The sequence below is a fragment of the Anopheles coustani genome, chromosome 3 (assembly GCF_943734705.1).
Source record: "Anopheles coustani chromosome 3, idAnoCousDA_361_x.2, whole genome shotgun sequence".
Classification (NCBI taxonomy): Eukaryota; Metazoa; Arthropoda; class Insecta; order Diptera; family Culicidae; genus Anopheles; species Anopheles coustani.
The window spans coordinates 63,848,583-63,865,727 of NC_071288.1; the positions used below are offsets into that span (position 1 = coordinate 63,848,583).

General features: G+C 41.4%; 1 protein-coding gene across 2 annotated transcripts; it reads right to left on the reverse strand.

Annotated features, from left to right (window-relative positions):
- Positions 1-273: 273 nt before the first annotated feature.
- Positions 274-16,848, reverse strand: LOC131258458 (SH3 domain-binding protein 5 homolog). Of its 2 annotated transcripts, none has more exons than XM_058259783.1 (6): positions 16,655-16,848; positions 15,897-16,270; positions 11,833-11,895; positions 7,674-7,970; positions 6,579-6,662; positions 274-1,990 (listed from the first exon to the last, which is right to left on the reverse strand). In XM_058259783.1, the coding sequence occupies exons 2-6, from the start codon at positions 15,957-15,959 to the stop codon at positions 959-961; spliced, it is 1,539 nt and encodes a 512-aa protein (XP_058115766.1). In that variant the 5' UTR covers positions 15,960-16,270; positions 16,655-16,848; the 3' UTR covers positions 274-958. The 2 variants fall into 2 exon arrangements, with proteins under 2 accessions (XP_058115766.1, XP_058115767.1); XM_058259784.1 differs by having other exon boundaries at positions 16,737-16,834.
- Between the last annotated feature and the right edge of the window lie 297 nt (positions 16,849-17,145).

Below are 17,145 nucleotides of genomic sequence, written 5' to 3' on the forward strand. Positions count from 1 at the left end.
TCTGTGCACATCAACGTGCATTTAATGTTAAGGAAAATTTTCGTTAATTGCTATTTGCTGCTTGAGCTCTACTTCTGCGGCATTTTTTCTAATCACAGTGTTTGTTTTTTTACTAACAATGCTAGAATTTTTTAATAAATCATTTATCGGGGTTATCGTCCCTTACGGATAAGATAGTATGTAACGTTACTGTATTGTTTTAGCTCCACCGTATTGTATTATGTGTTGTGTGTTTGTGTTATTGTTTGTGGTTTCTATTTTCAACTCTCTGTGTACCGGGTAAAGCACAATACAGTTTATTTTAAACAATTTATACACTTTAAGCATAACATTTCGACATATGAACGACCGTATGGACGTTCCGTTCTACCATTACTTACGTCTTAATATTAAAACCGTTAAAATCGCCCGGAATCGGAAAACGAAAACGCTGACCTTTCACCGATACTACTTCTCGAACACTAACGTAAGCTATGATTTCTCTCTTTTCCTTAGCAGATGTTTAGATCATTCTAAGGTGCTTTTTATCTCTCTCCTGCGCTGCCATTTTTCTTTAAAAAAAAAGTCTGTATTCCCAGTGCGTCATATCGCTAGAAGAACCGGAGAAGAAACAAAAATGCCCCATCATGGAGGGAAGAAATGAGAAAGGCCTCGATATGGCCTCCCGATCTTACTTTACGGCTTTGCAACACAGTCGATACACGATCCGGTTTTTATACTCTAGTCACCTGGCGATCAACCATTTAAAATAGTGCGATATTTAATGCCGTGGTCGCACAGTGAAGGACCAACCAGTGGGCCAGAGGTTGCGTGGCAAAATCTACATAATCAGTTTCACACACCGTTACCTGCATTCGACGCAAATATGTTAACCGATGAGGGTATGTAGTTTTATATGTTCAATTGATGGTGTGTGGTCCCCGTGTTTGATTTATACCATCGCGAGCCACCAGCTACCTTACATAGACATCTTTCGTTTCAGCTTCAGGTCCGAGTGATGGGTCTCTGGACGCGAACTCTGCATCGCACTATGGTTCATCGTATCACCGAGCGGGGATGTGGCAGAGATTGGTGTTAGTAGAGTCCCACAGCTGGTGTCACCCGCCGATCCACTGCTAAGGTACGTTGGAAGCGCGTACATCGACACGTTTGCCAGCGGCAGCGGGTCGAGCTTCTTGAACATCTTGATCGAGTGCTGGTCATGGTGCATGGGCGACACCGGTGACAGGGATGCACCGCGACCGAGATGCTGCTGCTGGTGCTTCGGGGTAGCTGGCAAGCTGCTGTACTGGGCCGGATCGACCGATGGCGACGACGACGACGCCGGAACCGTTCCTGAGTTACTGCGAGAACACTCGCGCAGCATCATGAGGTGATCGAGCTTGTCGACGGTGGCGTTCAGCTCGTGCTCCCAGACATCTTGCTCCTGCTGCTGACCGTCGCCTCCCTCGACCGGCCGAACCGCCAACGTACGCACCTTCTGCCGCAGCAGCTCCAAATGTAAATCATCATCGACATCGTCGTCGTCGTGGTGCAGTGTCACCGTCGAGTAGTCGTCCTCCTCGGTAGGATCCTTCTCACTCACAGCCGAACTGGTCGCCAGTGAGGCACTGCCCACTGAGTGGATTTCACACTTGTCCAGCTCGCTCGAAATATCCGGCATTGTGCTACTGTACGGGAAGGGGCTGTTGCTTGTGGCCGGCGTTGCCGTGGGTAAGATGTTTGCTAGCTCCGCGCCAACACCCGGTTCGCGCGGACCGGAAGGTGCAGCCTGGCTAAGATCGCCCCGCTGCTGATGGATCTCTTCACTGATCTTCTCCAGGTTCCGCAAGGCCGTACTGTACGCACTCTTGGACGCCTGGATGAGCTGCTCCAGTTGCTGGATGCGACCCTTCTGAGCTTCCAACTGTTCCTGACACAGTTGTTTTTCGTCAAAGTAAGGTCTTGACTTTTGTATGCTCCTCCGATAACGTTCTTCCAGTTGTTGTACCTTGAGGAAGCGAAAAAAAACGAAAAGATGAAATTAAAGATAATGATAATGATTTAGATAGAACAAAATTGGCTGATTTTAATTTCATGATTGATGGTTGGAAGGACTGACGGTTAGAATTCTATGGATGGATTAACTCTTGTCACCAGAAAATAATTTTTTTTATGAACTCTTGTCCCCAAAAAATATATGACTTAATTACAATTTGCATATCTTTCCGAAATAAAAGAGGAGAAACACATAATTTACACTAAAAATAAGCGACCAAAAATGGTTTTGTGTCAGCAAGTGGTGAGCAAAACGAATGTTTTGTGGTCCAGCCAGTAAATAATGATTAAGGCAGTTCACGCGATAGTGCGCATATGGCTTTTGCAACGATCGGCCGATGGTTGAAAATATATTTTGACTTCCAAGGTACTATCAACACTTTCGATTCTAACCATCATTATTTCTAGAAGAAATAATTAACACTATGATTAAAATCGATTCTAAACATAATTATTTCTAGATGAAATAATTTTCACTGTAATGAATAAAATCATGCCTAGATGTTAAACAAAAAACCTTGTAAACAGCAAAGTGATGTTGATGTTTAAAACCGACAACACATGTTACAATTGTTACGCTAGAATTTTCCCAATTTTACAAAACATAGCCATTTTTTTTTTAATTTCTCATGTCGCTAAGAAATTTATATTCCAAAGTACACAAAAACCTGTAGGAAAGCAATACAAAGAGTGTTGCAAAGAAAAGAAAGTCAAGAAACGTGCAACTTTCCCACCCGAGCCGGTGGCATAAGAAACTTAACGCAAAAGCTATTGGACAGCTCCTCGCTGGAACAAACATTACGTAAGGCAATTCACCGGACGGCAAACGAACCTTCGCCTTCACTCTGAAAAGCCCTCAGTAGGTAGTTACGCACCACGCACCCAGTGGGAGGCGGGAGGGGGGTCGCAGTCTCCTGGCAAAAGCAGAAAATTTGATTTTTCCCGCTTACGAACACCTGAACACCTGGTTTACGGTTTGCCGGTGCCGTTCGATTTGCCGACGCTGTATCGGTTGTGTGATCAATGTCTGCTTGGAGGCCGCTGTTTGATAACGCTTTTCCTTCGCCCTTCATGCCCCGCAAGCGAGTCGGACGAACTGTCAATGTTGCGTACGGCGAATCTTGTCGTTCTTGGTATTCCGATTCTAATCTTGTTACGTACTGCGTCGCTCGTGTGGTGAGACGTTTTCTATAAAAAAAACTAAATCCCGCAAGGAATTCAGTAATGCAAATGATCCTAAAACTATTTTTTTTAAACCTATGCCGGTGGCTGATGGTTCAAATTGAGAAACATTACATACAATCGTTTCCATTACGAATGAAACTTTTCACACTTCGACCAACGTCGTCCGCCAACCTGATTTCCTCGGTGTTGTGCAACACCATCCGCCCATCAATGCCGTGAAATTGGAGGAAACGTACCGCTTTTCGCCCGACTAATTACTTCCGGAGCTACCAAACTAGTCGTTGAGAGAAGTGGAAAAACAAGTGATTTTCCGCTAAGCATAACAATTGGGTTTTTGTCGTGGCAGAGACAAAAATGTGTCACCTCCGAGGAGTTGAGGGAAGGCACAGCGTAGGATAGGAGTAAGGGGCAGGCTGTATTTCTCCATCAGCACATGGGGTTTGTTTCATTGCGACAGAAACAGCAAGGCTGACATCAATTTCTAACGGATGCAGCATCTCGTTGCATTTTATATACAAATGAAAACCATTTCAGTAGTCATTTCTTCCAGTAGGTTTGCGTTTAATAGATCTATTTATTTTTATAGATAATTCACCGATTGGTATAAGGACATGTCTTCGTCAAAATTATTATCATCATTGCATTATCTTTTTTGGTTTTAGTCCAAATTTTGGCAACGAAAAGAAAATAGTCTAGGCAAAATTTGAAAATAGCCTTTTTTCATTAATGATTTTGTTTTATTATGATGGCATTCGGTGAAGAATTTTTTCTACCTGCTTCGGAGCAACATTTTATGTTTATTTGTCTTATCCACACGTCTGGATAACCTGGTTTGACTTTCACGAGCGACGATGATAATGAGTCTAAAAGAAAAACGCGTTCAAACGGTTTATAGTTTCCAAAACAACGCGTTACATCTTTCGCCACCAGAAATGGAGATAAGAGAAATGGAGGGCAAAGTAAGTCAATTTATTTATTTATATCTACGCTCTGCTACGTAACGCGCTGACGCCATAACTATGCGCCACAGGACGCATCGGAACGGAACAGCATCTGGTGGTGGTTTCCTCAGCATAATTGTTCAATCGGGCACCGGTGCTCTATTGTGTTCCGGGCGCATCGAACCGGGGCGCATAAGTTACCAGTAGTTAGAATTTGATTTGAATGTCTAATTGATCGCCGCCCTGGTCCACGCCGGTACGGAACGGGCCGCGTTTGCGTCAATTTTCCTTCCGAAGTGGGAGATAGCGAATGCCGACCGACCGGAAGCAAGCAGCCAACCGTTTCCTAGCGAACCGTGACACTACAACGAACGGCGCTTTTGAGTGGGAGCAACGCACAATTGGTCCGAATACAAACGCGTTCAGTCGTGGTGCATGACGGCTTTTTTAGCTGAGACATTGCTGCACACGTAGCATTCGGAAATGGTAGTTTATTTTCCGTGCTGTGCAGGTAGAAAATTCGATTCTAACCGGATCATAAAATATAAAAAAAACCTGTGCGTACATGTAAGTGTATCATATTCGACATCCAATTATTTCCCGTAATGTTATTATCATTGAAAAAAAAGTTTACAAATTTCTCAAATGGTTGATTCGTAACTTTTTCCACAATTTTTGTTATGAAAGCGCATATTTAGTGTCGGGAAAAAAACAAAACGCCAGTGTGTCAAGTGACTGACACGATTTCTTTATCACATATCTTCTTTTTATGAATCCAACACATGTGAAATACAACACCAAATGCGCGAGGGAAAGCATACCTACGGACCATGGCATCGAGTAGAGCGAACACATCCAACGCATCCAATTTATATGAACACATCCAACGTACAGATGTATTTTCTCAATAATGCTTAATGTATGTACATTTTTTCGCTAATACCATAAAAATATTGCTCCAATAGGATACCAATTTCTTTTAATTTTCATTGAATGAAGCAGCTTTAGAGCAAAAAAAAAACAGAAAAGGCGAACCTTGTTCCCAGGGAACAGTTTAGTTCCACACGAAGAGGAACAAAATTCCCAACGAATTCCTTTGCATGCATGTGGGGACCTGCACGATAAACATCGTTAAATTGACTGGGTGGATATCGTCCCCCGGAAGCAAATTCAGCCCAAAACACGTTGGAAAGCGAATTTACCACGGTCTGAAACCGTTGCCAACCGTTACTATCGCGGCCTCAGTCGACGACAGTTCGCTAAACGAGCGGGAAAAAAATTCACTTTCACTCACCACTAGGGTGTACGATGTATGTTTTGAAAGTAGGGGGTAAACTTATCGCGTGGTCGATTCCTCTCCCCCGATGAGAATGCATGCACTGGATGGCGCAGGGCGCCCCCTACACATCGATGGTGGGAAGCAATGGGAGTAAAAAAGTACCTGCTGCTTGGAGAAATGGTAATGGTGGCGGCGGGAAAAAACCGCGGGCGAGGGGCGAAAAGTAACATGATTTGTACATCGTGAAGCATTATGCGGTCGCGCGCGCATTCGGACTGAAGCCATGTGTTAAGCTGTCTGACACGCCGCACCGAACGCGTTTGAAACCTATCGGACGCTAATGTCGCTCTCCCTGGCTACATCTGCTTCCCAATGCACTCATCATCGGTGTAGAAGTGCTTCTCCTTCGCGGAGTAGGATATAAATATCCGATGGAAGACGTTGCCGAGGGGAGGAGTTCGCTTTTCGCGAAAAATCGTCGACGCACCGTGCGCCTCCCACCTGTAGGAAGGTGCGGGGCACATCAATAGCTTCAGTTCACACACGCATTAGATGTTGGGTCAGAAACGTTGAATTGCCACTGCTGCCCCTTTCTCTTGCTCCGCAAGCCAACGTCACCATGCAAGCCACGTTTTGGTGCTCACGTGCAGTCCGTGGTCCGCCGACAACCGAAGCTTCACAGCGCTCAGTATGGGGCGAAACTTGCCGACATATTTGTAGTACGGTACTACGGCAGTAGATTAACGAGGTCGCATGTCGCAACCACGCTGATGCTGAAGGTTATGTCTTTTTTTTCAGCAGTTCGCAAATCGATATACTGTGGTATAACCCAGTTACTTGCTTGCTTATTGTGGTATTTAAAATTTAGAAAATAACAAGGCCGACCCAAATTTCTAGTATTTCGCTCCTTGTCCTAGTATGAATTTACTTTTATTTTAACTATGGGAAATTGCACATCCAAATATGTTTACAAAACAAAACACATCCAACGATTATGTAGCTTAAGAGACGACAAACCATCATGATAGGGTTCAAATGAAATTTAATTAATTTCGTTTGTCGGTTTCTGTTTATGACCTACAGGCATCACATTTAATACCACACCGTGTTTTGGTCAACATTCATGTGTTACTTACTTTCTTTTCCGCTTCCTCAAACACCTTCGCTTTTTTCTGATGTTCTGCCCCGCTTTCAGCCTTTTGTTTCTCTGCATCCGTTACCTACAAATGAAAAACAAATCAATTAGCATCGTGAAGCAGAACAAAAATAAGGAAATATGAAGATTCCAACAGAAGATGCATCACCCTAAGGAACAACATTCCGATGCGTCTAGTAATATGTTTTTGCATGCTAGAAGCAAACCAGGATATGTATTTTATGGCGGCAGATTAACAAAGAACTACGAACGATTGGTTCGTTTGTCTTCCTTAATGCAATCATTAAGCTTTGTTCTCTTAACCACAAACGCCAGCACTTCTGCGCTCAACTCTCAGCAGTGCTTAAATTAGATTCTTTAGATTCTGGGCACGTAACGTCCAGAAACGCGCATAGTTTAGCGTGGTGTCGTTAAAAATATTAAACACACGTACCTTCGGGTGCCTAAGTGTTTGGGAAGGAATTCGCTAGCACTGTAAGGTACATTTCTTATTCTTCATTTTCCCACCTGTCATATACTGTGAAATGTGTTAATTTATGATTTCAAACCACCGCATGGCAAACAGTGAGTAACAAAAATACAACACGTTCGAACGGAATTTAATAACGGCAAGGTCATGGTGGAGAGCACCAAAATTGAGAAAAAAACATTCCGTCGCGTTGTAAAAATGAAACTGGTGCAATCGATTCGTCATCCATCCTAGAGTTCCCCTATGTGTTTTGCGAGGTCGAAGAGGAAACAGTTTTACGACAACAAGCGGCATATCAGCTGGTGTAACAAATGATGTAAAACGAGGTAGCAAACGCAGCCACTCTCTTTTAACTTTCACCGTTATTGTTGAACGAAATCGATATCGGAGAAACCAGACCGATAGAATAGAATGAAATGAATGTTTGAAGATAACATAATACTACAATATTAAGCAGCAATTTAATAGCAATCTCTACGAGTCTGTGTTCTTTAAAACTATTGACCAAAGCAGGAATTTGTGCCTTGTTCAGTAGGTTCAATATCAACTTTGCCAACCGTCAGCACAAACATTACACCTGTCGGTGGATAGCATCTGCTGTAGTACCTTTATCGTAGCGTGGTTCAACATTTCCTGCCAGGCATTATCAAACTGCCATTCGTGCGAGTTGGACATGAAGCGCTGCTCAGCCAGTGCCACTGTTTCCTTCGCGGCCGCATGAATTTCGTTGGCCCGCTGATACTTGAGGGTGGCCGCCTGGCACTCCAGCTGGGCCACCTTCGCCTTCTCCAGCGCCTCGTAGTACGGGCGAGCCTTCTCGATGCAGCTGCCGAGCTTCTTGGAGGACAGCTTCAGCCGGCGGGTTGATTCGTTCATCAGTATCCGAAACGTGGAGTTGGCTTCCTGGAAAACATGGTGAAAGAGAAACCAGAAAAACACAAGCAATTAGAAAGGCAAATGGTTTTAAAGGTATATTTAGCAAAATGTGTACTAATAAAGAACTTTTTCAAAAATCCCGCCTCTACTGAAATTAGTAACTAAATTAACAAATAAGTAAATCAAAAAAGGTTGTATCTCCCAAAACTGGCTGAGCTGATCCTCAAATTCCCAGTATAATGAGCTACAAAAATCTTTAAATTTTTCAATTTCAACTTTTTTCCTTACGTTCTTTCGTTTAAATGAATGTTTTATTCCCCATTTCAGCTACCCATGTTGAGGGCACTGGGGAGAACTTTCCGGCCCAAAAACTATTTAACAAAACAAAACCCCCTGTTTCACTCGCGTAGAAGACAATTACTTCCGGCATGTGGGTTTTAAAACACTCTTTTTCATTTATTGTTTTCACTTGTCTTTGCCTCCCGCAGGCCCGGAGACGTGATACACCATGATGCTTCAATTAATTGCGGCCATTTAAAGGGGAGCTCCAAGACATACTAGCGAGCAACACTGCCAACACCAAGGCATGTGATTTGCAAACAATGCATGCAAAAACGGGCATTGCTGTGTAGCGGTGCGAAAACAACAACTTAAGCCGAGCCGGTTTGTGTTTGTTTTACAGTTTTCAAAAAAGACTCGCAACAACTACTCTTCTATCAAAAGCGAGCGAAAGGCACTTTTTCGTTAACCTTCACATCTTGCAAGGGATGGATGTTCCTGTACACCTTTTTCACACTTAAAATGGTAAAATGAATGAAACTTTAGTTGCATCAATCGTACAAGTTGTGATAAACAAATCATGATCATAGAAGTATACACTGAAATTTTTCTTTAAAATATATTTCTAGTTTTACAGTTTTTTCTAGTATGAACTCAGTTTTTTCTTCTGCAAAACTGTTTACGTTCAGATAAACGTCAGTGTTTTCTTTATTCTGTGAAACTCCCTGCCATCTAAAAAGGCACACCTTAGAACGATGTGTCATGACGTTCTGTCTAAAAGAAGTACGTCTACAAACCTGCTTCCTACACAACATGTCCCACATACTGGTGGTGGAGAGCAAGTAGAACCTTCGTTCGTTTAGTCACGTTTGGATAATATGGCGTCGTTTATTCCTCAACCATCAACAACTAAAAGACCCTTGTTTCGATCGCATTTCATTAGTCCGTCTTTGGCATCCATGCCACAGAACCATTGCCTCTCAGTATATTATTTCTTGTATTACCACTGGTCGATGCTTTTCACCTTAACCCGCATCAACTTTATTACGGCTTCTGGATGCCTGCCATAGGAATGACATCATCGTCAACGGCGCTAAAAATGAAATCAGTTGTAAAACCATTCGTTGATGCAACCAATTCAGCAAATCGATATCAAAAACAACGGTCGATCTGAATTTCCCAGTAGGCTAGCGTAACATTCAATCAAAGCGTTTTCTGTTCAATTTCTACATAAACTATTTAGTTTATATGAAAAGTTACCTTTTTTTTTTTTATATATTTGGACGGCCAGGCCGTATTGTAGAAAAGTTACCTTTTAACACAGGTAAAAGAAGCTTCCAAGTGATAGCGAAATTACGTCGCAAAGAAGTATTAATCATTGAACAAGGAAACCAATGGAATATCTATGGCAATCACATTGAACCTACAATCATCGTCATAATACTATCGATTCTTGGTCAATTACCAAGTTGACATAGACGAAGCGCTCGTCTTTATCGTAGGTTTAGTATATACCAATCGATATGATCAACTTACATTGGATGAAATTTTTTAAATTGTGTATTTGCAAAATAAAAGAGCCAATAAGGCGTTGCAAATACATGCTATTAATATTGTCACCCACCATGAAAAGATCATCAAAGTGAAAAAGAATTAAAATCATCGTACAATTTCTTGATCTTCAGTTTGAAATTCATATGAAAAATGTATGTATGTAACTTTTTTAAACTCAATTATTTAAGGCTACTCAAAATAACCCATCCGGATGCGACGGGAAACCCCCGTCAGAGAAGCACTAAGACTGCCTGAAAAAAAAGTCTTTGTGACACTGTGCACGTTTTTTTCGTAACCACAATCCTCTACCGGCCAACAGCATCATGCATGCATATGAGCCGTACGGTAATCACGGTGTGGAGCGAATGCGCATAAGTGGATATGACATGTGGTTTTCCCACAAGCGCACCGGTTTGCTGGTGCATCTTACCATCGGAGATGAGAGGGCGGGCGGGAGAAAAACCATCTCTGTGGCCACCGCAACACACGTAACAATGCTTGGGCAAGCCCTTGAAAAAGAAGCTTCGGTGATGGTAAAGATGAACGAATTGAGGGTAATCTTATTAAATGTGCCATAGAGGGCTGAGGCTCGAGTGGGCACCGATGCTTGTGTGGTTATTTGAACGGACAATACTGGCACGGACGGACATGTCGTACTGGCTGTAGGGGGGACGTTACGAACGCCACGATTCAGATTCCCACGGCATCCAATGCACGCAACTAATCAGTGATGGTTTTTGTGACATAGTTGGAAAAGTGGTTAATGATCAAGTCAAGTCATCGTTTGTTCCATAATTACGCATTCACATTAAACAAATATATTGAAAATCCTTCGTGGATTCTAACTGTTTAAAAAATATATTTAGAATGCGATTAGAAATGCAAACAATTTAAACTGTCATTGCTTTGATGGAGGACGACTAACCAACAGAAAAGGAACTTTGTTTGTTACCAAAAAACTAACATTACATTTTTCCAATGTTCACCTGATTAGCTTATTAGTAGTTCCACTAAAATAGGAGACTTTCCTACCAAGGGTTAAAAGGGTTGTAGGCTACATTTATCACTTCATTGTGTATAATGTCCATTCTACTGCGGTATTTGCATTGCATTGGCACGTTAGAAGCTGGGAAAACACAAGTGCTTTTTGATGTACAGATATGGTTACATCATAAGATATTAGCAACCGATTAGTACCGTTCGCATCAATCAGGATCTATAGAATCTTTATACTTTAAGTTATGACATCACTGTCGTGAGAAGCGGGGATTCCTGGAACGTTTTAACTGTAAAGCGTTATAATCGTTAAAATGAACTAAAACATTGTTTTGCACGGATGCGGTTGAGAGCTCATGAAACCGACTTAATTAGGTTGATTTAAATGTTAATAACAAAGACCCTCCATAATAGTGACGCTCTACTTGAGGACTAAAATAGAAATGCTCGATGATGAGTTCATAATACTGAGACCTATCAGTATTAGAAAATTTATTACATAATCGTTTTTTCGCATGACCACCTGGAACTTGGCCAGAGAAACACATATACAAGCGACCAACATTCTTTCTAAACTAAACTACGTGTGCAGCAAAAACCTGAATCTTTTCGTACGATCTGCAGAAAGAAGTTCGTCCGACAGAAGTCAAACGCTGTTACGACGAACAGAACGGAAAGGTAATGAAGTAATTGCATTCATTTATGACCACGTACAGTTTGGGCAATTGCAAAAGCCAACATTCATTTCAGGGACTGTAAAAAAACAGCTTAGGTTGAGTGTAGTTAGTTATTGCTTTCGACGCAAATCCTTGACCTTAGATGTAAAACAGACGTTTTTCAATAATACAATCGCTCATTCTGCGACATAATAGTAAACTGGTGAAGCTATGAACTAACCGTTGCGGTAAGTCCACTATGTCCAAACACTTTTCAGATTGTTTTGTTCGTTATCGAATCCTTGTACCGTCAAATAATAAACAGTTTTTTACAGCTACTCATATACTATTCTACAAGATACACACAATGGAAACAGTATTTGCTTTTAAAAAGATTGGCTTACCTCCAGTTCAATCTCCAGCTTGTTAATATCATCTGTAGCCGTATTGAGATTCTCCAGCTCGATCTATAAAGCAAGAATAGGAAAAATGATTAATTTATTATACATCCATTTTGGTTGAGTGAGAAATCGTATGATGCGATAAAAAAAGGGATTCAAATATAATTGACCTGAATCCTGGCGAACAGAAAACGGTAGACATGTCTATGTTTATCTCCATCAAGAGAGTCTCTGTTTGGCATCACTCCAACGAATACAAGGGTAAAGAATAAATTGGGCCTCTAGCTCATGATAGTTAACGAATTTCCATTAGCTTTCTATGCACAAATGGTTGCCTTTTTTGATTTTCTTCTATAAAAAATGACATGCACAAGATACAATCCAATTTGAAAATTGATTCATTAACTATGTGTCTCATCGGAACATTAACAAAAGAGTAACTAATATGTTCGATTTCGATATGAAATCTCTGCCAATTATATAGTGCCACCTCACTTTCACATTTCTTTACTTATCGCGTTCCTTGTTAGAAGATATTCACGTTAAAACTTACTACTAGAGTTTCTTCAGTTAGCCCTAAGGGCATCATTAGGGCTAAAGTAAAGAAAACTGTATACACTACACAAACGTTCCCTTTGCTGGGACTGACGGATACTCAATGGGCAACAACGAGTAGCATCCAAAGACAGCAGGTGGTTTACTGCATCTTCAAATGAAGAGACGAAGAAAACTATTGCACGTGGCTGCAATTGAACAGAAGGGTGCATTGAGAAACCGCGCAAGTGATTTGTGGAAAATTTTGTAACCGAAGAGAAATAAACACAAAAGCTGCTGTGCAAACCAATAAGACGGGGCGTTGTTGTGTTACTCTTTTGTGTACAGTATTTTTACACCCGGCTGATAAGCGTAACTGATAAGATAATGCATAGTGCTGCAGCAGATGGATGACTAATGCACCGCAACAGTGCCAGCCAGGGTGTGATGGTTGATACACAGGTTGAACAAGATAACCCGAGCGTTGGATCAACAAACATTGATCTTTAGAAAAAAAAATACAGTTCAATTCTTTGTTGGAGAGCCTCTTGTAGATAGAATACGTCCTAAGGAAGGTTTATTGAGTGTCAACACGCACGGAAAGAAAGAGGTTGCAAACTAGGCATTGAATACTCAGGGGGTGTGTCTCAGAGAAAAATAGTGTTTTTGATAACGTTAAAATATTTCAAAAAGGTAACAAACATTCCTGGTTATACTAACATATTTGGAAACAACAGGCTTAGGTATTCGGTCATTATTGTTGGTATAGATATTTGGAAAAATCACACAAAAATGTTATGACGATTCAGGCATCCAAAAATTGGGAAGATGATTACGAAATCAACCTTCGTTTTGTTGAACATTTGTTTGCATTTGTTTACGCATGCGACTGCCATTTTTATGCAAAACACTAAGCCAGGAGAGAAAAAAACATTAAATAAAACAACAAAAACTACCCTAGAACAAAGAAACTAAGAAAATAAAAGTTTGTGCGCAGTTTGTGAATATTGCTATTTTTATTTGCGGCGCCATTGTTGACGTTCCCAGACGACGTCTTGGGTCACAACCATCAGGCGGATGCTCGTCATCATTGCTACGTTGGAGATGGTGGGGGCCGTATTCGAAACCAACGACCAGGTCGATGAGCAACACACCCCTCCCTATCTCTTGGCCCCGCGTCGCATATAAGGCTGGGTGGTGTTGGTGGGCCCATTCGAAGCAGAAACCCAAATTTCGACAGCCACACTCGATTCGTGAAGGCGAAACACAAGATCTTGTGCACCTGAGAAGCTCAAGGATGGGTTAAAAAAAATGACTCAACACACCCGGCACACTAGGAGTGTATTCGTGTTGGTCACAAGTGAAGAAAGGTTACGATTTTTTTCGTCTTTCCTCTTTCCTTTACAACCGAAGATGTTGCGATGCTTTCGGTTGCCTTGTGTGGGACCCGCCGTATAACAGCTGGATGAGGCCCATCGGACGAGAAAACCGGTTCAAGAAGGGGAGAACAGGTTCGCTGACAGCAAGACCAACGTTCTCTAGTGCCAGCAAGATGGGGCTGATACTTTAACACATTACTAACGTGAACCTGAACCTGGCCCCCAGGGTCTGCAGCGTTTTTTAAAGTAACATTAGCCTATCTGCTTTTGCCCTCCCGAGTCGGGCGAATACGGTTCCCATGGAAAATTCTGTTACCCTCCGACGGTGAGAAGGAATCTAAAAATGAAATCTTTTTAAGTGAAGTTGTTAGGGCCCCATGCTAAGGGCCACCCGGAGGGGAGACAGAAAAACTCTACGCCATATGCAATGCTTAATGCAGCGGTAGGGACAATGGCATGTAACGGTATTATCTAAAACTACCGCTGCAGATTTAGAATTGTTTTCAATTTAAAAGGAATATGTTCGTAAGATGGCATTTTTGTATGGCAGTGTAGCAAAAAAAAATAGCAAATGTATTAAGAGTAACATTTGGCAAAACAGTTCCTTTCGGCTACTATAAACCTTGCTAGTACATCACGTTTTTAAAGGCAACATTAAACATATGCTAAAAATAAGAACTGGAGCACGTTTTCCGCCACTAGAAGTTAATTTTACCAAAATTAGCTTATTGTTCCACTCTCACGTTGTGAATAAACGTGTTCTATGTTTCCCACCATAGGGAATAGCTACTACTCAAGGGAGGAAAGTTGCTATAACACATATACTCATAAGTAGAAGATGGTAAAAATTATCCTCTAGAATTTAACCAGGTCATGTCGTTTCAGATACTTAAAATGAGCCGATGGTTTTAGAAAAAAAAAAAACAATTCTACAGTACTCTTCATTGTACTACATTGTAAACCCTATACAGTTATATGTAAGTCTTATGCTGTATGAAGTCTCTTAAAGCTACTAATATTTTATCATATGATGGATGTAAGTAGAACCCTTATTCGGGTAATTTTACTCGACATCACGATAAACAAATTTTAATTTGATAAATCAAATTGTTTAATTTGGCGAGCATTCTTGAAACTATCTAAACACGATATTTATTCGAATGCTACGGCTGTAAACACAACGGGTTTACACTTATCATCTTCTTCTAATCCGTAAACGATCTTGTTTGGTCATGTCTGCCCTTTAAGGGCTTACTTTAGACTTTTACTCTATGTGTACGTCGTGGATAGTCAGTCCTTTCCGTACAGGGGAGGGGTCCCGGTCTCGGGTGGGATTCGAACACACGCCGTGGAGGTGGTGAGCCCCGGCGCTCATGGGCCGATTTTCTAACCGGCGCTACTCGGCTCGGCTGTCGCTGACCCCTAAAGCTTCACTTATCAAATTTCATCAATTACAGGTGGTCTTAGAATTACATATGTAAAACTTTATAATTTAAAAGGCAATATTTTAAATTATAAAGTTTTACATATGTAATTCTAAGACCACCACAAATCACGGGAAAACAGTGCATTCGTTTACGATGCATCAATCAAACACCCAGTAGAAGCGAACGTTGATAAAGTGTGCAGTAGTCTGAAACTTATCGCACACCCAAATCGATGTTAAAATTAGATTAATAAAAGTGGGGGGAAATACAGGGCTGTGCAGACAAATACGTCAATGGCCGATGGCAACAAACATCGATTGAAAGAGTCTTTCTGCCGCCAAACGCTTGATGCCGTTAAAACAAAACGACGCGAAGATACATCTTTGCTTCTTATCTTATCACTGCTCCCGGAAATTCCTGTTTTATAATGCCCCGTCCTAACTGCCACTCGACTGTCAGCTGATGGAGTTTCCACTCATGGAACTGTTACGGTAACTGTTGCTTCCAGTTGTGGTATTTCCTCAAATGGGTAGGAATTTCGAGTGCATCGATGAAATTCCAATGTGATATCACTATAAAAGGTGTTTTTAAACTATGCGATACTTGAGATGTGAGGCATTTAATATTCAAATCGCGCTCTTTAGGACACAACTTTAGGATATTTACTAAGATGTTTACTTTTTTTTTCTTAAAGTCGTGTTTACATGATGAATAATACACTGCTTACCTGAATCCTTGGATCTAGCTCGGTCTCTTCGGATTCCTCCATATTCTTTTTCGACGAGGCCATGGTTAGCCAGTTTACAAAGATTTATTTCCCGAAGTTTCAATAATTTACTGATTTGACACTTTTATGCGTATTGCTGTTCAACAACCGTACACGATTTTTTTCCAAAAAGGATCTTTGTAGCCTATTGATTTAAACAGACCGTACACCAAATAACAGTTTCTTTTCGTTACTTCGCTTTCTTTTCGGAACACCTTTGAACTGCACTATAACATCGATTTTCATGAAGACTGCATTCGTCTTCTGTTGCGAACACTTTTCTTCTTTTCGTTCCCGAACTATTTTTATATTCTTCCCGTAGCAGCGGCAAGTGCCTAGAATGAAATATAAACAAGAACCGCGTGATCAGACTTGGGACACGCTGGGGACGTTTTTCACTACGCTACGTATGCTTTAAAAATAGCACCCATTAGGACGACACACATCAATTGCATATTTTTGCTCGTTTCACTCCGTTTTCTTCGTTTGTAAACCCACACAATCGACGAAATGCGATTAGTGCATTGATGTTTTGTACAACCAACACTGGTAGAGTTGGAACAACTAAAAAACAACTAACATTATCTGTTAAACTTTCTTGCCGATTACTTGTTTCACTTTAATGCGAAAGGCACGGGACTATATTTTGTGCCATCGTACGCACAAAGAAAAGGTGCGTCATGCAAGCGGGTAGAAAGAAACACTGAACGAAGCTGTACCTGCCTATCCGTATTCTCGGCTCGGATTTTGGTAAGATTAATCGATCCACTGCACAAACCGTTGAAGACTTTATTAACTCACTGTTATGAAAACATGAGCACTGATGACTCGCACCCTACCTCTGCGCTCGCGACAACAAGGAAGTGCAGGAAAAATAGCAATGTTATTACGCATGCATCTTCCCCGCACGACGAGCGTCCGCAACGAGCAAAGGTAAGCAGCGTAATGACAGCAATAGTGTTGGCAGTAGTGTTGGCAGAATCGGGACTCGGAAGATTCGAAGATTCGAATCCCATTTGACGGATTCTAAAGATTTGAATCCCATTTGACGGATTCAAACGATTTGATTCGATTAGGATTCGAATCAGATTTGATAGATTTGGGACTCGATTTGATTCTATTCTGACTTGTTCCTAAACTGTTTGAATCGACTCACAATGATTTGAGTCGAATTAGTCACATAAATAGTCGATCTAGAGATTTCCTGACT

Coding starts and splice junctions, on each gene's coding strand:
- LOC131258458 (XM_058259783.1), bottom strand. CDS start 15,959: ATGGCCTCGTCGAAAAAGAATATGGAGGAATCCGAAGAGACCGAGCTA. Junction 7,971..11,832: donor AGCTGGAGATTGAACTGGAG/GTAAGCCAATCT, acceptor CATGTTTTCCAG/GAAGCCAACTCCACGTTTCG. Junction 6,663..7,673: donor TGAACCACGCTACGATAAAG/GTACTACAGCAG, acceptor TTTCATTTGTAG/GTAACGGATGCAGAGAAACA.